Source organism: Melanerpes formicivorus, unplaced genomic scaffold (genome assembly GCF_026170545.1).
Source record: "Melanerpes formicivorus ecotype bairdi unplaced genomic scaffold, bMelFor1.0.p_v2 SCAF_5, whole genome shotgun sequence".
NCBI classification, from domain to species: domain Eukaryota; kingdom Metazoa; phylum Chordata; class Aves; order Piciformes; family Picidae; genus Melanerpes; species Melanerpes formicivorus.
Genome location: NW_027142357.1, coordinates 14692468 through 14716854, shown reverse-complemented (window position 1 = coordinate 14716854; position 24387 = coordinate 14692468). Strand labels below are relative to the sequence as shown.

The 24387-nt window shown below is 39.1% G+C and overlaps 1 protein-coding gene across 6 annotated transcripts in view; it reads right to left on the bottom strand.

Moving 5' to 3' along the window:
* INO80D (INO80 complex subunit D) overlaps window positions 1–24387 on the bottom strand; it is a 44995-nt gene that overhangs the window by 13456 nt on the left and 7152 nt on the right. For all 6 annotated transcript variants that reach the window (XM_068138357.1, XM_068138361.1, XM_068138360.1 and 3 more), the window contains 9 exons: window positions 22168–22263; window positions 21808–22054; window positions 15204–15952; window positions 12107–12215; window positions 6804–7028; window positions 4763–4872; window positions 2756–2889; window positions 1080–1294; window positions 514–671 (listed from right to left, as the gene is read on the bottom strand). In XM_068138357.1, coding sequence (XP_067994458.1) covers window positions 514–671; window positions 1080–1294; window positions 2756–2889; window positions 4763–4872; window positions 6804–7028; window positions 12107–12215; window positions 15204–15952; window positions 21808–22025 — 1918 coding nt within the window. In that variant the 5' untranslated portion in view covers window positions 22026–22054; window positions 22168–22263. The remainder of the gene's footprint in view (window positions 1–513; window positions 672–1079; window positions 1295–2755; window positions 2890–4762; window positions 4873–6803; window positions 7029–12106; window positions 12216–15203; window positions 15953–21807; window positions 22055–22167; window positions 22264–24387) is intronic.

Genomic DNA, 24387 nt, shown 5'->3' with positions numbered 1-24387 from the left:
CACATACCCCAACTCCAGGCTGTTCTCATTTCTTTGTTATATGTGATAGCTACTGAGCTTTAGAATCAAGAAATTCAGCACAGTTGTGATCAAAAGCTAATTTCAAAAACATATTTAAAGATTTTATTCTCATGCTCTTCTCCTTTTATCAAAGGCCAAGATTGACTGTGATTCCAGCCCCACTCAATAGCAGAAAGATGCCATTACTGAGAATACTCTTGATTAAGCTTCAACACTGACAGGCAGGAAAATGAATTATTAAAATACTAAACCAATTAGGATTTTCAGAGCAGTAATTATAAGACAAGCGGAGAACTACATACACTAGTCTTGTTAAAGTCTGCTTTACTTTAGAGCTCACAAACAAACAATAGAGCTAATGCACGCTTCTTTGTCTAGAGTTTATTACCTCTGCAGGAAAGCAGCCAAGCCCTCAAAAAGCATTTTCAAAACAGTCACTTCTCCAGTTCACTCACGATGTTCACATCAGCGTAAAATAAAATAAAATGGTACCTTCAAAGAAATCAAAATCTTGCAAGTCATCGGGCAGCCGTGGCAGGACATCAGAGAAGTCCTCCTGATTCAATTCCAAGTCATGTGGAATGTCTGTGATTTCATTGGCGATATCATCAGGCAGCTCATCAGCACTCAGCTCTGGCGTGGAGGGGCTCCTGGACAGAAAGTACCATTAGTCACTGATGTATAACCCTGGATCCTCCAAATGACAACTCCAAATGAATATCCATCCATAATGGATCTTTCCCCACATGTTTTTTCCCATCATCCAGGAAAAAAAAGAGAAAAAAATCTCAAAAGTTTCTTTAGGAAGCTTACACTTAACTTATTGATTAAATGCATAAGATGTGGCATCAGAAGCAAGACATTTTACCCATCGAACCCAGTAGCTGCTCAAATCTGAAACAACCCATTCTAAGGTATTTTTTCAACAGTCATACGGAGATGCAACTTCTAGCCCCACTCTAGGTGCTTATCAGCACAGCAATTATCAGACCTTTCTATGGTGCTCATTGACAACATTGAAGTTAGCAGTGGGAAACTGAGGCAGGGCTACCACTGACCGTATGTGAGGCATTTCTACTGGCAGTGAGACACTAGCAGGCATGGTGAGGTTCCCTTGGGGCACTGCAGGAGGAATGGGTTTCTGGGGCCGGCGTGGGCCTCGCCTTCTCTTTTTCTTGTGTTTTTTGGTAAGTGCAGGTGGCTTCGTTTTTTTCCTGGGCTTCCTCTGCTGGTGCTGAACTTTACGGGAGCTGTCCCCTCTCAAGAAATTGTCCTTTGGGAATAAAACAATAGCAATGGGAGCATGCTAACAATGACAATTACTTTCCTTGCTTTTTTCCCCGCTGGTCATTCCACACATACTGACATGTAATGAAAGACAGACTGATAACTTAGAGCCAGGCAACAGTGTAAAAAAGTAAAAAACTTAAATTACAAAGTGTAATCTCTTTCATCTCTCACTGATCCCAATGGCAAAAATCACACAGACCAAATGATGAGGTATGCTAAACAGGAGGTCATGCAGTGTCACTTTAAAAATTAATATAGCAAACCCTAATTAAATCAGTTTAAAACTATAACCTTTGACAGAATCCCTGTAAGTATAAAAGATAAAACACTTTTGTGAGGTGGCAACAATGGGAATAGCACACAGCAGCTGAAGCCAGCATCCTCAAGTGCCCACTGCCATAAAAGTGTGACAGCATTGAGGAAACAGAATTAATATTGTATGGCTAGGGTAAGGATGTGGGTAAACAACTAAGACCTCATTACTCTTGAGCAGCAATCATTAACCAATTAAAAAATGAATCAGACCATCATCAGTTTTCAGTTATCATCATACTGGGAAGAGCAAAGGATTTTGTGATACAGAAGTAAACTTTGAGAGACACACTGAAGATTGTCTGGGACAGGGGGAAAATCCCATACAAATCTGTGTAGTGCAGACCCTCACATTTTAATCCAGAAAACTCTGTAATTCACAAGCATCGGAGAAGCTGCATAAAAATAGTAATAAAAACCCCACAACAATCCAACAACATAACAAAAATTAAGGCAGTTTTATGCCTAATCCCTCGAAGGAAAGGCAAGACAGAAATAGGTTTGAAAATTATCCTATCAGTTTTGTTCTGGAAGAGGGGGGAAATATAATCAGGGGAATACAAGCAGAGGATATAATCTTAATTTCTGTATTCTCTAAATTTGTAGCAGACCACTGCTTTTCCTCTGGGATCCACAGATCCCTGAAGGAGTTTAAATTCTGCTAGTCACCAACAGGTAAATAAAATGGCAAACCCATTATTTTTATGCTCTTAATTGCTATGTACAGGTCCTCTAGAAACTATTTTGGTGTCCATGAACAGAAGGTGCTTGAGATGCAGTGTTCTTACCATACCACACTCACACTACATTCAGATTCAAGGGCCAGGACTGAACCCAAATAAAATGACCACAAAATTTCTCACTATGATTTCCTGTTTCTTGATTCAAGAGAGGAATCAAATTTCTTCCCATGAAGGATACTCTCATGCACTCAAAAGTATATTGAAGATTTTCACAACATACTAGTTGGGAATGTTTGGCATGTTTTACCCTCTTAAGAAAAATAAAAAGATACAAGGTTTTAAGTTCATAAACTTGCTAGTTGTCAACTCAAGAGTTCCTATAAAGACTGGGGTTAAAACTCCTGATCATCCCAACAGACAAATAATTATAGTTTCGGCTTTGTACTTACCATTTTTTTGGCATGTTCTTCACAAAGAGGTGTCTGATGTGTAACGTCAAAAACTGGCACAGAGCACTGTTGACCATCTGCAAACTTGGCTGTGCAACTTGAGAAGAGCTGCTGAGAACGGTTCAATAAGATATCTGCACATTTCTGCATCAGGAATAACACAAGGCAAAGATGGAGGAAGGCCCTTTGATTTATCAACCTGATTAAGATCAAAGCTTTGAACTCTACCTGTCCATAGATGCTATTTTTAATGAGCACCTTTGTTACTCAAGTTCAAATCTAGGTATGGCTCAAATTCAACTTTTAAAGTGAAAAACTGCATTCATGCAGAATCTTTAATGACTTTATTATATTTTGAGATAGTTTCATAGAAGCAGCCATTTCACTAATGAGTTCTTAGCAAAAAGAAGCCTTTTCCTGGAGTCCTAATCAATAGATCAATAGTAGCAGTTGGAACAGTGTAGTCAACAGGACTATTTCCTTACAGACTAATGACAATCCACACTGAAACATTAAAGAGAGTATTTCTTAATTCAATCTTTTAAGGTACATTCTTGGCATTTATCTTTAGAGCACAAAGAATTTTCAAGATCCTTCCTGCTTCTCTGAAAAAAAAAAGATGTGTAATCAGACAGAAAGGTCAAGTAAATCCAAACGTAAGCTTGCTGAGATTTCCTTCAGAAAAATTCCCTGCAGGAGTGAAAATGTTTCCAGACTTACAGCAAATCAAACAGATATTTCACTGTGTTTTCTCAAGCAACATTAAGAAGCACTCCTTCCATCCTGAACAGTTTGCAGACCTCAACATCACTATGTATGTTCATAAAATGCAAAAGAAAGGTCAAAGAAAATGGAAAACCTACAGAATAGTCCAGATGGCAGACCTGGACACATAGGTCAGAACCAAGAATCTGTTCATCTTAGGAGAGACTTTTTCCATTGAGGAGAAAGTGCAGAGGCTAAAAATGGGCTCAAATGCAAAATCACTAGTCTTGGCTTCTCTGCTATGCTACTTGAACTCTATAAAAAAATTAAAAAATCATAATCATGAATCAAATCCAAACGCAGCTGCACACTGCCATGCTCTCTCAGAAAGGTTTTCAGGCTACTTCGAAGGTCTCTTCCAACCTGGTTTATTCTATTCTATTTTTAAGGGTCCTGCAAAAATCAACCACAAAAAACAAAGCACCTGCAAACCAAAAAGTTGGGAAAGGGGCTGCAGTTTGATAGCAGCTGTAATAGATCGGTACTAGTCACTTAAAATTTCTAAACCAAAAGCTTCAACAAAAGGAGTCACTCTAACAAACATGCCAATAACTCCTCAGCTAAAACCCAAAAAGACAAAATCTGCAGAGTTCTTAAGTATTCCAGGTCATAATTCTGCCTGTACATAGTCTTCAGAATCAAACTTCACACATATTATGCTCCCTCCTTTCTGTGGTCTTCATTGACTCTTACCATCCTTTTCAGGCTTTGCTTGAAATCCCAAGCACTAGGAATTCTTCCTCATCTAGAATATGGATTCTGTAACTACTTCTATTTTGCTTCTTCAAAGAATGCAAAGTATCAGATTTTCATCTTTCTAGTTGGTGTAAGCCATCTTTTCACACTACATGTAAAAACTTGTTCCCATAAACCACACATAGTAGTTGGTCTATTGGAACCTACCAAGAACCCTATGAAAGCCTTAAGGCTGAAAGCCACATGATTTGGACCAAGTCATTAGTGAAAGATAATAACATTTGTAAATGCTTCTTGCATCCACTAAATACAGCTTACAGGGTAAAATGATGTAACTATGACAGATGCCACTGGAAAACTATGTATCTTTACTGTCTATAGACACAAATCACACAGATGAATTAAAAGCAAGTAGTTGATGAGACACTAACAAATATGTATTTCTTTGTTGAAAACCGACTTGCCAATGCAAAACCTAACAAACAAGTGGAAAACCCTGCAACAGAACAGCTTCTATGCCTGAATGCAACAGAATTAAGAGGATACGCTGAAGACAATGCCTGGTGAATGGGAGGGCCTTGTTAGTGCACTGTTCTCCCTTTGAAGTCCCACTACAGGTTGTTGGCTCTGCATTTCTCTGCCTCACTTGGCTTGAGCTGGAAAAAAAACATAGAAGGGTTAAGAGACAAAATCCCTGTCTCAAGTGGTTATTAGCACAATTATTGCACTGAATATTGCACAGTAGTATGAAAAATAATAACACACGTGTGTGTGTCATGATCCAGATGGGTGCACACTACTACCAGACTCTACACAGGGATACAGAATAGATGTCAATGACAGGTGAAAGTGTGGCTGCCGTAACAGGTCGTTTATTTCACAGGGCCTTAATTGTAATGAGAGGTGCTGTGTGATACTACCATGTAAATATTAAAATGCCCTGCAACAGAGCCAAGGACAGCATGATGTGAGTGTCAACACAGGTGACCCTTAAAATGAGGTCAGTCTTTAGAATACAATGTATTGGGTATGGCTACATGGGCAATCAAGTGCATGTTCAAGCCTGTTCATAAATCAACACACGCCGAGCATCCCCAGAGCTTACATGCAAGCATGTGTTCAGACAAACTTAGACTGAGCTCTGGAGTGGCAGAACCTGAGCGTGCTCAACATGAGTAAAAGCTCTCTTTCATCAACGTGCTACAGCCCAATCCACCAGCAGGTGCCCAGAGCTGAGTGCTCCCTCAGCACAGCCTCAATGCTTTGAGCCTGAGCTGCAAGCAGGCGACCAGACAGCAATGTGGATGAGTACTGCAAGCATTACACAGCTCGCTTGGTGTTAGCCTGCTCTTGAGGCATTTGTCACCTTCATGGAGATAAAGCTGGTGATTCCAGGGCTTTCACCTCTGTACACGTTGTTTTCTAGGTTGACAATAAGCTGTCTGTAGCCTGACTGTTTTCCTTCAGCCATTTTTGTCATCAACTGCACTTTGACTGAGCAAAGGTTTAGTTAGCAATATTACCCTTGTGACAAACTTCATAACTGAAAAGACCCTGTAGTTACTTAAATTAACCAGAGCACCGACAATGGGCACACCTGGCTTTGCTGGTCTACCCAAAACAACATAGTATTTTTTGCTTAATAAAAGGCAAGGTTTGGTGTGGTTTAAACACGGACACATTAACACATTACACATAAATGAGTAATGTACCTCTGCATAACACCACTGAGCAGCTGTTCAGCTTCTCTCCACCTCCCCAACAACAAACCCCCCAACCACAGCCCACTGTATGTGAACAAAAGCATCCCACAAACCAGAATACACTCAGTGTCCTGATCCAGCCTCTCATGTTAACCCCTCTTACCCCCACAGTCATACATCCTGTAAAGCAAAACCACAAGAGCAAAAGGGTGCTGCTGATACCCCAGACAATGCCACAATTCAGGCTTACTCTGTTTCTGCACAAATATGAATCAACCAACTCTCAGTATGCCAAGAGCTGGAGGGATGTTGACATTATCTAGAAAGAATTCCCACAGAAGGTAACCTTCAGAGTTGTTAGAAGATATTTATTTTGTTGCCAAGTTTCATTTCATGTTAGATTGAGTTAAATCTAATAAAAAGCATGAGCTTAAGTTTTATTTGCTTGGAAGATAATTAAGAGGAAGTATGGACTTTTCAGAAAAAGCTGTCTGAAAACTGAAATCTGAATTGAAGCAGAGAACTGCAGACTAGACTGCACACCTTCTAAAGAACTGGGCTTAGTAAAGCATCAGGTATTTGAAGGCAGCCAAAATACACAGACAAACTATTAAGGAAAACTTGCAGTAGTCCACTAACTTCTTTTGTGACATTTGAGGATTAGGCCCAGATAGTATTAAACAAACAATTCACATCTTGAAAAGCCAAGATGGAGAATGCCTACCTTCATGGAAAACAGTGTGTGCCATCTTTATTTTATTCTACTGATAGGCATTTGCAGGTCATGAGTTTTCTGCCTTGCACATGCCTACCAGCTTCAGATCTTAGTATTCCACCCTGTCTGGACCCCAAGTTAGTACTGCAGTTAGAGAGGAAGGTCTAACCTGGTATGAGCACAAGTAGCTCTTCGAAGCTCTTGTATCAGTTGCCCAGCACGCTCCGGCTCTCTACTGGCCGCCTGCAGCAAGGCTTTCCGGAGTGTGTGTCGGCATTTCTTCTGACGAGATTCTGCCCGCTCCAGGCGGCAGAGGTGCTTGTATTTCTGCCGGAAGTAAGTGCAAAGTCTGGTCACCCTGGAACTCCTGTCATCTTCATTGTCATCATCAGACCTGAAGGACAGAAAATAAATCAGACACACATTGGTTTTTTTGGTTGGGGTTTTTCTGCCTTTGTTTTGGTTTACTTGTCTGGTCTGGGGTTGGGTTTTTGTTCAGTTGTTTGTGTCTTTTGGGGGTTTTGCTTGTCTTCTTGTGAGTTTTGTTTGTTTGTTTTTTCTCTAAGGAAGCTAATTTGTTACTTTAAAAGAATTGTTAAGTTGGCATCCATCTTCTAGTCCCACAAACGTCCAAAGACTGTGATCAAGCAGGGATCTTTGAGAAATGGTAGAAGAGGGATACCTTTTGAATTCTAAAGGTACTTTCCCTCCTTATTATGTCATTATTAGAGGTTACATCAATTTATCAAGTCTAACACATTTAAATGCCTGGAGTCTGCTACTCAGAAGAAAATAAACTATTTAACGTTAAACTTTAGTGTAAATGCCTCAGCAAATGAGATAAACTCTTAGACCAAAGTGCAATAAACAGAGAGGACAAGAGTGGGGAACTATGTAGTGGAAATTTATTGCAGACAGGTCACACTGGAGAAGATGGTCAAATTCTAACAGGTACCAAAACTGCTGACTTTTTCCGGTTCTTTTCACTCTGCCAGGCGGTGTATTTCTTCTTAAACCAAAACATGCACTCTTACAATGGGCAGTTGATACTGCTTTCCACTTGTTTGCAGAGTTAAAGTTGAGCTGCTATACAGCCATGGGGAAGAAATTCACATTTAACTTCAAGTTATGAAGGGAAAAATCAGACCAGGGCGAAGCAAAGACCAGATGAAGGACTGATTCAATTCTCTGTTTGCTTGTCTAAATAAATGAAGCAAGACAAAAGCTCCCAGGATTCAGACTGTAGAGCTTGGCCAGTGAGATTGGAATGAGTTGATATCCAGACCTGTGCAAAGGAGAGCTGAAACAGCTCATGACAGAAGGGATGCAAGAAATGAGCCATGACATTTACTAAATAAAGCAAGATCCAGAAATGCTGGCACAATAGCTGTCCCTGAAAGGCAATATAACTAAGACCTGTTTTTCTTTCTGGAAACTCTTATTCCATTCACACACAGGCCAAATTTACAAGATTGCATCCATGCCCACTAAGGCTGTCCACAAAAATTCCACAGAAGCAAACACTGTCTTGACACAAATGCCCATTTTTTATAAAGTATTATGCAAAACAAACCATAATATGTACTTTGTTTGTTAAAACAGTAGCATGTAATTAAGATGTAATTAACCTCTGCAATTAAATGCTTAGTAACAAATATAACTTGTTAAAAACAGTCAACATATGCAATGTATAGATGTTGCCATATTGAAAAGGAAAAGATCTTAAAAAGATCTCTTAGGAAAGAATACCTACTGGGAAAAGCAAACCATTTAGAAAAAATTAATTTTGTGCTATTTAATAGAGCTTTTTCTTTTTCTGATGTATTAATAGAACAGGGAAATGCATGGGGGATGAGGTAAATACAGGTAAGTTTAAGGTCTTAGGTATTTCGTTACTGCTCTGGGCCACGATTTTTAAACAAAGCTGCAGACATACTGATTTAATTTTAAATACAGTTACAAATAAAGAGTATTTCTTAGGGGAAAAAACCCCAAGTGTTCATGTTAGGTGGAATGAATATTTTCTAATGCAAATGTCTTTATATTTGAGACTTTTAACTTCCGTCCCTACTGAAATAAACAGAAGGATGTCATGGTATGTAAAATGTTTTAATTGCAGTTTGAGACTTTTTTTTAAAAGTAGAGGAAGGCATATATCCAAGACAAAGAATCATAACTGCAGTGGACAAGAGCTTATTTTGAGGCAAAGAGTTTTTAAAATTCTATTCAGAAGTTCTTTTCCAGGCTAGTAAGATTAATCCTATTTTTATGTCCAAAAATGCCTGAAAAATAACAGTAACACATCCTAGCTTTTTCTTCATTTTTTCTTTCCCACTAGGCGAGAACTGAAAAGGCACTTTTGTCTTCCCTTCATAGACAAGTTTACCAGTATCTGTCTAGTTCATTTTCTTAAGCAGCATACATAACTAACTTCTGAAGTTTAACTCAATACATGGCATTTCATTTTTTGTAAGATGTTTGGAAAAGCACACAAACCATCTGATAATCCAAAATGCTTCCTCCCTTTAAGATCATCATGTGTAAATATCAGGGGAAATTTTGTTGAGTGTTCATGAAGAAAACAAAGGGAGCACGGAGCAGCAGAAAGGAAAAGCAAAAGGGTAGCACAAGCAGCCAGGCACCATGAGGGCAACAGCAGAACGTGCTCTCTACTCTGGGACACCACAGCAATTGTACTTCAAAACCTTCAGTAAGGAGGGATTTGAAGAATGTTCCTTTTTTCCTTTTAGTTCTTCTAGTTCTTTAGTGTTACTAAATTCAACTCTAACAATACAGCACTGGTATCTGCTCCTTGAGTGAGCTACTATGAGGAGGGACTCCAATCCTTACCCTCCCTTTTCAAACAACCTGAAACACTATCTGTATTCCAGTGTAGGAAAAGAAAACCAGCTTTGTTTTAAAGTAATTTGTTTATCTTTCTAACCTACAAGACCCAGTAACTGAGTCATCTAGGGGGGAAGCTTCACTAATCTACAGCAGGGAACAATCCCTGCTTTCCCTCAGAACTTCTGCTTCTAGCAGCCTTCCCTGCCAGCTGCCCTGCCTGCACTGTGCCCAGTGCCAACTCCTGCCCTATTACTTGAACTCAAACAATTGTGCCTGCCTTAAAGCGCTGCTTCCTGAAATGCTGTGAGCACTGGAACTCAATCACTCAAAACTAAAGCAGAGAATAAAAGCAAACATCTGGCTTGTGTTTCCATAGGTGATTACAACAGCATGAATTTTACAGATTAAAAAGCTTGAAGACAAAAATGTATTACTGTTTAGACATTAATGCTAAACCAATCTGCTGAATTTTTCAGAGTTTAAGAATCAGCTAGAGCATCACAGAAGAGCATGATCAGAAAGACAGATTACTCCCACAATCACACAACCAGAAATACTGAGAACAAGTTGTCCAGTAATGCAGAAGTTAACTATTTGCTTTTACTAATGTGCTCCAAGAAGCATCCCTCCCACTGCCTTCCACAGAGTCACATGAAAAAGGACAGAATGGAGGTAGCTGGTGGAGTTACCCCTTTCACACAGGGACCACAAGCCCAGATACAAATGATCAGAAAAACATTAGCTTTAATTTTACTGGGAAAAACAGTAAGTAAATTTCCATAGGTTTAGGTAAGTTATTTCAAAAACTAAAGGTCTGGGCAGATAATCTTCATTGGTTTCCTGGTAAAAGTAGCCTCCAAAATTCAAAGTCACAACAAGTTATTGGCTGACTAAGTAAGTAGGTAGCTACCAGTCTGCACAACCATATTAGCAAAACAGTCTTTTGACAAATCACACAAGAAATAGTCTGAACTGATTAATCTTCATCAGCACACAGACCATGTTGCAAAAGTATCAGTAGGAAACAGTTCAGATAACAAAAGCCTCTAAAGAAGTTTGCAGAATAGGAATTAAATGTTTTCAAAGACTGACGTCAAGTGAATGCATCGATGTTTATCCATCAACAAAATTAAGGAAGTTGTTGAAGAGCTAGCAGGGCAGGATGATGGAAGTACAAAAGCATGCAGTACCATACTAAAATTTATCCATCATGAGTTAGTTAAGACAGTGTTTAATTGAAGTGCATAAAATGCTAGAATGAAACAGAAACTGTGAAGACAAGGTATTACTTTCTCTCACTATATGAAAAGAGGAGGAAGAATCCAAAGAAAGTTAGGACAAATAGAAGACAAAAAACCCCAGGGATCTATGGAAGAACCAGATCAGATGTTGAAGAGAGAAAAGTGTAAGGGAAATTATTTAATGGGCATATCTGCTTCAAGAACTATACATGATGACTGAAAGGCTGTTCATATTTTCCCAAACCAGTTTATTTTAAAACTGCCTTTTAAGTTAAAACTACTGTTTGTGAAAGCTCATGTTCTCTTGGACTTCTGATGCCCTAAAAAAATGATTGTCATTCATAACAGAAATCAATGAGCTTTAATTCACTGAAGGCTCTCGGTATTTAGTATCCTGGTGTCTGCCGTGATGACTGACACGCAACTTTGTTGTTCACCTTGTGGGCAATCTTTCAAGACAGTAAGAAGTCCTGGTAAGTTTTGTAACAACAAAATAACATTTCATTAAGACCACTACTCTAACCGTGATATCCAAAAATTAAACAAATGGGAAAGAGTTGTAGTATCACCAAAGTGTGCAGCTGCATAAGAAAAGAGATTCATGTAAGAAGCTACAATCAAGTGCTACTGAGGCCTCAATTTCCTTTTGTTAGCAATGTGCTTCAGGTTCATAACAATAGTATGCTTGGAATGCTTTGCTTCAACTTTGCACCTTAAAATTTACCTTAATAGACATATAATATCATATCCTGCTGCAAGTTCAGATTCATGACTTAGCAGCATATGGAGAATACCATAAGGCTTTCTGCATCAGCAGCTAATACCTCTTCTGTTTATCCCTTCAATCACATCACTTCCTTTCAACACTCCCAGTTACTTGACAGAGGTTTATTCAACACAATTATGAAAAGAAACAACATAAAAAACCACATCAAAACAACATCCTACACAACTAACATAAAGATTAATGAGTAGAATGTAGCACATTTACTAGCAAAGTTATTCACACATAGTAGGAACAAGAAGCCAATGGTAACTCCCTACTGGATCTGATTCTGGAAATAACTCTACTTAGTGAGGCCTACAAGTTCATGAATAAATCACATTAAACTCAATTAAATTTAGGTAAATAAACTCAAATTCTTTCCTGATGCATCATTCTGATAGAGACCTTTATGCAGTCTGCTAAGTTAGGCAGAAACTGGGACAGAAAGTGCCAAACTGTTTCAAAGCTCTTACAAGGAAATGAGTTCAAACAATTCTTTGTTTCATCAAAGCACTCCAACAAATGCCTAGGTTCCAGTTACTCCACTTGAAGTGAAGCTCATATTTACATTGTTTATTCCCTCAAGGCTAGCACGAATACTAAAGGACTCATACTCACTCATGTCTCTCATAGCCGAGGGTTTCTCGGATAGACCATGCAACCTGGTAGGGGGAGGTTTGCTCTGAATCTTCCAACTCTTCTCCACTGTCTTCAGACCAATCCAGCCCTAATGGAATAGAAAACATGAAATCTGAATGAAAAGTGCATCCATTTCATACAAGTGTCTGAGCAGCCTATGGCACAAAAGATGAATGTGTAGTATAGCACAAGCATGATTAAATCATGTAGTAGTATCACTTACAGCAGCTCCAGTGCAGTGTGCAAATGGCATGCACCGATTTTTGTTAGATTTAAGTTTTTTTTCAAAAACACGATTGGCTTCTTGACCCATAAGCAGTGGGTCACCATCACCATCGTTCTTAGACCCAGAAAAAGATTACAGCTTTCATACCAAGCACATGGAATCTTTAGAAAGAAGTCCCTGCCATGAAGAACTGACTACCTGCTAAGTTGTAATAGTATATGATCTAAATAGACCACTTTCATTTCTGTTTATATTCTGACCCCTGCTCTGTGCCAGAACACAGGAAGAATAGAGAAACTGTAAGTTAGAGCAGCACGGACAGAGACAGGTACACAGCTAACACAGGATGTTCCTCTGCTTAGTCTCTGTAATTGTCTGCCAAATGCATATTAGCATGAAAAGAGAGCTAAAGGGACACATGTAAATACTCCCAAACTTTTATTGAGCAGCTTTTGCTTAATGATGGTGCAATAGAATCAACTTATTGTATGAAGCAGAAGCCTCAGTTAGTCACAACTATTAAACAGGAGAGCCAGAAACAGTCCAGTAAAATCTCAAGTGGAACATTTAATCTGGGGCTTCATCTTTTGCAGTTTTTCCTACTCTCTCTCTCCCACATGCAGTGGAATTCTTGTCCATTTCTTGCAGTAGGCAGATAAAATCCAGTAGCTGTATTTACAAGCCAGCATTATTACTTTTCTACTTTCTTGTGTGCTCCTTGAAAATGGAGCAGCAGTTGAGAGTGAGTTAAGGAACATTTTATTTTTTGCTAAAAATATACTAACCAACTATATCTGAGATGATTCTGAAGTTAGATGCTTTTAATTTGGAAAATGTAACTGGTCACCTACTTCCACAATTATAGACACACAGACACACTTGGAATATGATTGTCCCAAGTACATTTAGAAGTAGTATTTTAACATGAACCAGAAATATCATACTGCTTATTTTTTCAGCATTCCTATTTTTAAGATACGTGTTTGGACTACACTAAGATGTCTTAGGACATTAGATAAGATGCCAGAATTATACTTTCAAATTAATTTCTTTTTTTACTGTCATCTCTTCCGTAACAGAATGGAAAAACAATTTCAGCAATGGATAAAGATGTCCACAATTGATAGCCTGTAACCAATTATTTATCCAAAGTTTAAACATAAAATCTGAGGTTGCCTTTTTTTTGCTTCTACTGTTTACTGCAGAAAAAAAGGAATTAAAATCTAACCCAGATTATAGCTATACTCCCACTTAAAATGGGATCCAATTATATGGCTGTGCTGTAGGTACACATAAAACTGGTTGCATCTTTGATTCCCTGCAGTCACCTCTAGTGTTACCCTATCAGATATCCCGAAATTCTCTGAACTGGCACAGCTAGCTTTTAACATTAAGGCATATTATGAATAAATAACAAGCAACAAATACATGTTCTACTCTCACATGATTCATGTGTGAATTCTGTTACTTTGGCAATACAAAACGCTCTGATTCCATACACATTTATGCATCTGCGTAACTGTACATTTACAGGTCTAATCAGTTTTTTACTATGCCTCTTTTTTTATGAAAATGTATTCTCTCCACCATTTAAGAATGCAAACATTAAACACAGTTATCTTTCTACAGTCTTCCCAACTGCAGGTCATTTTCTAAGCTGTTGAGGCCTGTGACACTCAGAAGTGCCTCTGGAGCTGGCATTTCTCAAAAGACTTGCATTATATATAGGACTATCAAAGCAATTTTCTGAAGAACAACATCCCTTGGAGACATGCTATGGGATGCCAATTATCTTTTGAACAAATAGGCAAACTATCCCATGAGCTCCAAAGGGCAGATCTTAACAGCAAATTAAAAAAGGTTAATTGAAATAGCAAAAAATACAGATGCTTGCAATCAAATGTTATATGAAGAGCAATCAGAGCAATCAGATTTATTTGAAGTCCTTTTTTTTTTTAACATCATAAATGACATTCCTGCTCTAATATCACACACTGATTCCTGTTTCACTTTTCCCTACTAGTATTTTATTTGTTAGGAAAGTACAACCTAAAACTAAGTAGAAAAGTAATTTTGGAGGGTGAAGGAGGCAACAAGGGCAGATAGGTCTACCTAGGTCTGCATTCATAATCAGACCCATGCCACAATGTCAGCTACGTTTTTTAAGCTTTACAAAGCACTACTACTACCATAGCAGGAAGTTGGGTTCTATTTCCTTACATTTCCTCAGGCAGAAATTGATTACAGTTTCTAGTAACAAGTAAGAAGGACACTATTACTGCACTGGTATGTGGACAAGCCTCCACCCCTCCAAGTTGCTTCCCACTGCAGTAGACTTGTGCTTGTACATTCTGTACACAAACAGACCCAGTCAAAAATTCTCTTGTGCTCCAATTTTCCCAGACAAGTCAACTGGAAATTTGGACCTGCAGAGAACAATGGGCCCAATCTCCACAATTTTGCTTGTGCCAATTTTGTAATGTGCATTTGTTACATATCTAACATACAACCTAAACCTGTCCACTCACATAGGTACAGCTGATGCCACTCTCAATAATCAAGTTGCAAACCTTCTGTATGATGTCTGCATCACCCAAGCAATGATTTCTATGCTTCAGTTTGATTTCTCAAATGGTTAAGGGAACATTAACAAGAACAAACAACCAAAATGCCACAAAATACATATGATGGCTTCAGGCATTTCCTTCATAGAGAACAGGGCTAGAGATTACCTAGTTCAAGGTTATTTTGCAAGGACCACACACAAATGGAGGACAGGCTTAGGAAGACATTCCACTTTTGGTTTCAGGTTAAAAAAGTAAGGTTGCAGTGCATCTATTCTCTACCCACCTAAATGTGGAAACAGATCAGTGTCCAGCTGCTGTTTTCGAGTGCACAGTTTCACCAGTCTCTGTAGCCGGCTCATGCAAGACGAGTGTGGATAAAAGGCTGTGGCTTTCATGAGGACCCGATCAGTCCTTGGAGGGTCCGTGACAGGTGCCCTAGTGGGTGGCAGGAGAGGCAGAGGTCTCTTGTTAGACAACTGCCGGGCTTGTGCTATAGTGTGTGTGGTGGGTGCCACTCCCTGCATTGGTAGGCTGGTGTTTGGAGGTTGAGGTGACTTGCAGACTATGCCTTGCGGTAGCCCTGTCGGCTTTAACGAAGCTGATGAAGGTGGCAGATGGGAGTGCTGCTGCTGCAGAGGCTGCTGCTGCAAAGGTGCAGGAAGAGGGCTAAAGTGCTCTTGGCGAACTTTTAAAATCTCTGTCTCTCTCTGGCGCTGCCGGTTTTGAGCCAACTTGCTCTGCAACTTTTTCCTCACCGTTGCCCCTTTTTTTAGATCATCATCCTCCTCGTTGAAAGCAAAGGGGTCTTCTAATTCTGCCTCCAGGTAGTGGAGAGGAAGCCTAGCCCCTGGAGGGGAGAGGGACATCCCATCCAGCCCATTGGGCATCTTCAAGGCCAGGGTGGGCACGGTCAGACTGAAGGCCATAGCATCCATCTGATGCCTGACCTTTGCATCCTCTATGGGATCATTCTTTTTCTTCCTCTCCTTTTTCGGTATAAAGCCAAGTACCTGCAGGTGGCTGTTGCAGTACCTTTGAAAAGTAAACGCAGCCAGTTACTAACTTAACACCTTTAAGTCAAACCTCAATAAAACAGACGTCACTAAAGGGAAACCCAGAGACACCCATCTCATGGGAATATAGATCAACACACAAGAGGTTTTACAAGAAGTGTGCACAACTGCTTCTAATACAACAGGTAACTGTGGTGTTCACAACTACAGCAGAAAACAAAAACCATTACATGTGACAATCTGTAATTTGAAGATAGTCTTCATTACTCATAGGAGATTCACATGCAAATATGCAAAATATTTACTATCTAATAGGGTCAATACTCACAAAATCAAGCAAACCAAAACAAATGGGACTGATAAATGAACCGTAAGAATTCAAGCCATTAAGTCCAATTATTTCAAAAGTTCCCAAGAAAAAGTACACTGAAGATTACTTCCCTTCATTTGGCTGTCCTTTCATAGGAAGTAGTTAACATTTTCATCAACGTACACATTACTATTATGAATTTTACTGTAGTAGGGGGAAGTTTCTTATATGGACAAACTCACTAGAGACACCTACTGAGAAGGGTTGTTATTTGCACTTAAAGAATAAGCATAAATATTTAAAATCTGGTTTAGTAGTTTAAGATGATGAATTTTGAAGCCAAAGGATTAGCTGAGTGGTCTTCAAACAAAAATCTAGTTTAAAAAATTCTCTACTGCTAGAAAATGTTTACACAATGCCAGGAATATGCATTACATAAAATCCACAAACACAGAATTTAAGCTTTACTAATATAAAAAAGCTTTTAAAGTCATGCCACAATAATAAATTTGTAAGAAAAAATGGAAAAAGTATTTGAAAATTAAAAGAGGAGTTATTATTTATGCTTACAGACAACATACTATGAAGTAAACAACTTTTCTTTGATTAAAACAAGCAGATGATAGAAATGTAGGAACTATGATCTGATCCTGTTCCACACAGGCAGGCCTTCCTGCCTCTGTAGAACGCCACTAGCAGCCGGACACCAGCCCTTGCAGGATCCGTCTAGAACCTGTAATTCATAGAAGAAAGCCACCATACAAAGAAATAGCAACACCTACATCAACTATGGACAAGATATTCTGAGAAAACTAAGTTTTGTTGAACAAATAGGTTAAAATTAAATTAGTTCTGGTCTTTTGGGGTGGCGGGGGCAGAAAGGCAAAAATGCCCAAACCAAACCCCCCAAAAGGTGAATAGAATAGAATAGAATAGAATAGAATAGAATAGACCAGACCAGGTTGGAAGAGACCTTTGAGATCATCGTGTCCAACCTATCATCCAACACCACCTAATCAACTAAACCATGCAACCAAGCACCCTATCAAGTCTCCTCCTAAACACCTCCAATGACGGTGACTCCACCACCTCCCCAGGCAGCCCATTCCAATGGGCAATCACTCTCTCTGTAGAATTTCTTCCTAACCTCCAGCCTAAACGTCCCCTGGCGCAGCTTGAGTCTGTGTCCTCTTGTTCTGGTGCTGGTTGCCTGGAAGAAGAGACCAGCCCCCACCTGGCTACAACCTCCCTTCAGGTAGTTGTAGAGAGAAAGAAGGTCTCCCGTGAGCCTCCTCTTCTCCAGCCTAAGCAACCCCAGCTCACTCAGTCTCTCCTCACAGGGCTTGTGTTCCAAACCCCTCACCAACTTTTGTTGCCCTTCTCTGGGCACGTTCCAGCTTACCACTGCAGTTCACTGACTTTTAACTTGGTGACCTACTCCTAAAGACACACTGTGAACTGATTCTAGAGGGTCCATAAAAGGTAAAAAAAAGGCAACTTTGTATTATATGATCCTTGATGATCTCCATATATGTAGTTTGTCAAGGGAACCACATCCATAACAATTCACGACTCAGAAAAGGCTGAAAAGTACTTCTAGTCATTATTGTCTAAATAATTTATTACATTAAGTTGTAAGTAATAAATCCAGACGATGCAAATGCTTAGTAGAATTCACTGGAATAATGTAAATTCATACTGGGATGTAATTCTAAAAATAGAATTATACAATGCTCAGTAAGGCTTCCCTTAAAGCAAAGGATACTATTCCTATAACTAAAATAAAGAGCAAGGGATATTTCTTCCCTCTTATTTCTATATAAAGAGAGGTTTACTCAATGTGAATGCTCCCTTTATATTGTCAGAATTTAAATATTGCTACCTTGTGCTTCTGCCAATGTGAGGAGGTAAGACTGTTTTCATTGGGAAAAACAACGAGAAAGAAAAATTTTAAAAGGTGAACAAATCTATAAAAACATAAAAGCTTGCTAACATTATTTGAGGTTTAGGCTATTAAGGGTTTTGCTTGTTCATTTAACTCTAACAGAATAGTTTTCATATGGTAGAGAATAAAGGTTTAGCTCTTACAACTGACCATAATGCTCCACTGAAAGCCAACTCTATCTTACACAGGCATCCCCTCTGAACACAAAACTGTAGATGCTAGGCTACAACATAATGAAAATAAAGATCACAGGAACTTGCAGACTTGGCTCTGTACTGTAAGCTTTCTCTATAAATTTTCTGTCTTTCAGCACAACTGAAGCTGATACACTTTGGAATAAAATGAACAGCACACTTAGGTCTTCTCTGGATAGAGACGACTACGTGCAGTCAGTTTTGGCTAGGCATAATTTATAATATAAGCATCAACTCAACCTTGCCCTTGTCATAATCTAGCCAGTCCCATGTGGGGTGAGGTAGGCATGCACACCCATTTCCCTAGCCTTCAGGTACCAGGATGGCTTTTTAGTTGGCCATGGCCCAGGCTGGCTCTGACTTTACATGGTGCTGCAGCACCTGGTGCAGAGGCTAACTCTGCTGGAACAAGTTCATAACTACTTGAGTAAAGGCATTACAATCTTTGGATCAAATGTAATGCCAGAGAAATCATTCATAGTTCACGTTCCATGGAAGACAGATTACTAGGAAGATGGGAATAGCACCTGCAAGTAGCACAGTCCCTTTCGCATAGCTCTGAGCATGAAAACCACTTGGGGTCAATCTGGCCCTTGAAGAGCCAATTCTAATGCGCCTGTCTTAGTGGCTTTGTTTATCACTCTGAGTTATTCTCAGCTGACAGTATCACATTAAGTATTTAATATAGGGTTTTTCTCCCCCTCCCTTAGTGCCAAAGACACTTATTTTGTGCAAGCAAAGCTGAATGCAGTCAGGACATATATGTGAGAGCACTAGGTTGACAGTCATTAAAACTATCATAACATGAAGCACACAAAAGGTGATGAGTTATGAAGGCTTCAAGTGGACAGTTTCCCATATCATTTGTAGGGCAACAATCCAGATAGTGAGGTTTTCCACCTTCAACTGCATTCTGTTTCCCAGTACATCCCAGACTTGTATCAGGCTCTGTCATTTAAAGGAAGATGCAAATAAACTGGAGAGCATCACACATATCAACAAAATTTTTTAAGATTCTTTAGAAAGAGAAGAATTAGATAAAATGGTGTTTAACCCAGCTAAACTGCAATAACCCTATACTTAAAAAGTAAGTTTAGCTTCATTGCCTATATGGATATTTGGATAAGAAAAAATTAGGAGATGCATTCAAAGCAAATATAGACAGGGGTTCCCTGTCTGTATCATCCCATCTACACTGTTTGCAAAAACAAGACAGTGAATAGAGAAACTAGACTTCAAATAAAACAGTGAAGTCACGCACTATTAATAGATTTCATTTGTAGAATGCTAATGGTTAATAAGAAATCTAATAATGTGGCAGCATATTAAACATCTTTGTGGCTGGTAGCATCTCGCTTGTCTGAGGTCAAGTGGTAATCTTTTATAAATTATCTGTAGGCAGACTACAAAGCCTTTGGCATATACTGTATGCATTCAGTTAAGACATTTTGTTTTTTATGATCCTTAAAACCATATTAAGAAGATAGCTGTCAGAGCATGATACAGCCTGCTTCTGATCATGTATAATTACATGTGTAACGCTGTGACAAAATGACCATCTGACAGTAATTTTGTGCAGAAAAAATTAAAACCTACAAGTGAAGAACTCAGACATAGCAAACATCTTTATATTGAACAGAGTGTGAAAAAAAGTCTCCGAAGAGATACAGGTTTGCCTGCCAAAACCCCCAAAAGTTTAGAGCAGGCATAGTCTTATCACTAGCACTCGTTAAATTTTACTGTTAAACTCTGCCCTGAGAAGCCTTTTAAAATATTCTTTCAAACTATCACATCCTCTCATTTGAAATTAAAAGTTTATTTTCTCCTTCAGACACCTGCTGTCCTCTTCAAGTACTGTAATATGACACCCGACATGAAACTGAATTATTCTAATATAACATACACCAGATGTCATGACCACACTTCACTTAGACTTGAGAAAAATCAAAAAGAACAAAGTGTGAACTCAATTCAAGGTGTAAAGTAAAATCTCAAATTCCATGGGAACATATGAGACCTAAAAATGTGTCATTAAGTACTATTATTTCTATTGTTTTTAAGTCTGACCCCTGGTAAACAACAACTCTGGCTCAGTCAGCTCTTGCATCTGAAATTACAGCATACCACTTGCACTAGCAATTTCTATGATCATTTCTGTAAGCTTATTTCCAAAGAGGCTGGATTGTTCAGTAGAAAAGAAACAGTCACTGACTGTCAAATTACAGCTTATAGTTATTCATCTTGTGCCATTTGAGCATTTGCCCTACAGCTTTTGACAAACATTCATGGTGTTTTTTTCTCACTTCATCAGTCTCCTCAACTGAAATGGCAGGTGAACTGCAAGTTAATTTAGAGCACAGTCCAACTGTTGTTTCAGACAAGCAAGAGCTGTGAGCTGGGAAAGAAGTTATATGTAGGGCACAGTGGGAACATTGCTAATAATGCAAAAGGTTAGTGAATGGTAGCTAATAACATGAAAGGTCAATGAATAGTGGTTTGATTATTTTTTGGCATATTCTCTTTGTATTTTAGGTAAAAAAAAAAAAAAGTCTTTCCTTACAGAACAAGCCTTGGATAGTTAACACACATGAATTAAATGCTGTGTGCAGGCAAAATCTGCAACAATGTTTCTAAAACATGTAAGTCATATATACCTGGCAACTAAGGTTAGACAAACAATGCAACACCAATGAGACTGGTGTTCACAAAGTCTTGAAGAGCAAGGAAAAATGTCTTTCTCATTAAAGGATGGACTGCAATTCAGGAAGCCTGATTGGAATTCCCAGCACTTCAGCAACTTCAAGCACTAGCTCTTGTAAGGCATTTAATATCTGGATACCTTGAGCAACCTTGTTTGGGCAAGAGGAAGGAAGGAAAGCAAAGAAGAAAGGGAGTGGACAGCACCTTCCCAGCTGGTTCATCTGTTGTCAATTAATCGTTATTTTATGCCAGTAATAAAACACCACAGATCAGTACCAAATCAGAAATGCTGAATTGTAATTCTGGATTCATCCCTATGTGTCACTGCTTCCTCAGCCCAGAAGGCAGCATTTTCAACTGTTTGTCCTGAAAAATCAGACAGAAATGTGCTTTTGTCCAAACAAGCAGGCCTTTTTAAGAGCATGTACAGTGAGTTGACAAAGCAAATAAAACAGCAGGTATTGTGTAGCAAGTTTGATGCACAGTTTACAGTTAATTTGAGAAAAGCAAGGAACTCTCCCAAAAACTGCCCCGTTCTGTGTACTTCACTCCCATAGGAAATAGATTTTACTGGTCTTAAAACAAAACCCTCAAAGGAACATCCTGGAATTCAATCCACACAGTCCAGTTCCTCCCTCACCCTGGGACCACACAGCATCTTAAAAGAAAACTCATGCCTATATCCCCGTAACTTCCCACTTTGCAGATGGGCAACCACAACTCACCTACGGTCCTCAGATTTGGGGATGGGGTTGGTGCAGCGTTGGCTGTTATACTTGGCCACATATTCACATTGCTTGAAGGGGGCAGTCTTATCCTCCAGAACGTGTCTGATACAGAAGGCGTAGCCGTTAAGTCGCCTCTGCTTGCACAGTTTGGGGCTATATGAGCACAAGGGCTTATTGTCAACCTCAGAGAAGTGTATGTGTTTGCCTTCATACATCACGTGACTCTATTCCTTGTGAACATCAGCTGAAAGAACCAAAATATAAAGACAAATCATGTAAAAAAAAGGGAAAAAATAATGCTTTCAGTTCCAGATCGTGGGTTTCACTTTAGCCGGAAAGAGGGACCCAAAACAATACCTGATTTTAAATCTTCTGTACCATATCAGTGTCAAGAGAGAGACCCAAGGACACCACTATCCTGGAATGGTGATGAATCACGATGAAGCAGATTGTCTAAGGAAAATATCAAAAAGATCAAAGTCAGTCAGAACAAAATAAGTATGGTAACTGCTTACTAAGTAACTGGTCAGATGTAGTCACTAAACTTGTGGTTCAGCTAGCATCTAATAAGCTAAATCCACTAGCACTAGTTTTCAGTAAGTAAGCAGAGATCTTTGCAAATTTTGGAAGGAAATCATTGTGTGGGGGGGTGTAAATTCTGCTGACACCGCACTTAAAGCTGTTAAACAAAACTCCACTCCTCTACCAGAAAGTGACTAGGAGCTACAAGTTGAAAAAGGTTGAAAAGTGTCAGATTAGATCACTTGCTTTCAGGAATCAAGTTGAATGATGATTAACTCATCTGATTGCAGAGGTTTTACTGCTAGCATCTTTGCTTACAAAACACTGGTGGCTATTCTTGCTCTGCCAAGTTTTAGTTTCATCAGGCGTTGCAAGAAAACAGATTTCTTTTTATAAAAAACGCTTTATCGCAACTGACAAACAGCCTTCAGACCTTGTAGCTGTCCACAGCTTTTGCAAGCATGAATATGCAGTCCTTCCTGAAGTCACCACAGTTCTTCAGAACTCTTCCTACCTTATTCTACTTAATTTTAGGTAAATGTGCCCTTTAACGTCAGAAGCAGTACTTCCAATAAAAGCCAGGAGAGACACGGTATATTCAACACTCAGTTCAGTTTCCTATGTGTTACATACCAAGCAAAAAAATGTACATAGAGCTGGTGTTCAGGAAATAGGTACTAAATTAGAGGCATGTGACAAATGTATAGATTACAGCCTCAACCAACTTACTTGCTCCCAAGGCCCAAAACGACAAGAAAAGGATTGCAAAGAGGAAGCTTATACAGACTCTGCTGGACAAAAATGCAGCTGCCTTTCATAGAGGTAAAAGTTTTCACTTTCCACACTACAAAATCACCTTGAGAAAATGACAAGCACTAAGGCACTAGGGGACCTAGAAAAGCAACTTTAAGTCACTAGGGAAAAACAAAACACCCTATCACACACCTCCCTCTAATAATAAAGTATATAAACCAGGCCTTTCATTTGCATATCTCTATCTGTAGAAACAGAAGGACAGAAGACACCTAAACTTTTTAAAACACACTTGAAATTTTTAAACAGCTGTATAGGCACAGGTGTAGCATACAGAACAGAGACGCATAACAAAATGTAACTAGCACAAGTGACCTTAATAATCATTGACAATAATAAGGATAATTTTTATTTCCTCTTTACACACAGTCCCCTTTCCATGCACACAGGCAAGCACACACCCCCAGAGGCATGGGCCTTGTGCTTTGTTTACACCAGATAGCCACAACACAAGTATGGACATTTAATCCAGTTCCAATCACCTTTCCCAACTTCTCTCAATGCATGGAAGAACATGAGAGTATGGAGCACATTTTATGTATGTTTGAAACTAATCATTGGTTCTCAACACATCAGCCTTAAGAACAAAAACAGTTCATTGTTGACTGTGCCCTCAAAAACCACAGAATGCAATGAGGGTACTGTCCCTTCTTTAGCATGTTGAGAACCAAATAATCTTTTCAGACACCTTTGTTAGGGCAGATACTGACACATAATTCAGTATCTAGTCAGATTTAGACTAGATCTTAGGAAAAAGTTCTTCAGTATGAGGGTGATGAGACTGAAACAGGCTCTGTGGATGTGGATGCCCCTTCCCTGGAGGTGTTAAAGGCCAGATTGGATGAGGCCTTGGGCAACCAATTCTAGTTGAGAGGCATCCATGCCCATGGCAGCCAGGGGTGGAGCAGATGATCTCCAAGATCCCTTCCAACATGAGCCATCCTATGATTCCATGATTATTCAGCAAGAATGTTAAAGAAAAACATAAATCCCCTGGTGACATTCCCAATACAGGAGTCATGATCTAGGTTTGGATCCCAAACATTTGAGAGACATCCTCCTCCATTATTATGGCAGAAGAAGTAATCCAGTAAGTCTTAATTGCATCTGATACACACAACAAAGCTGCCAGAAAGCCTTTTGTTCTGAAGTTTGTGTCCCTACAGTTAATCAAAGCTTCTATTTGGTAGTATACTGGACAGATGGAAAAACTTTATCTTGCATTTGAGATGACTCACACGC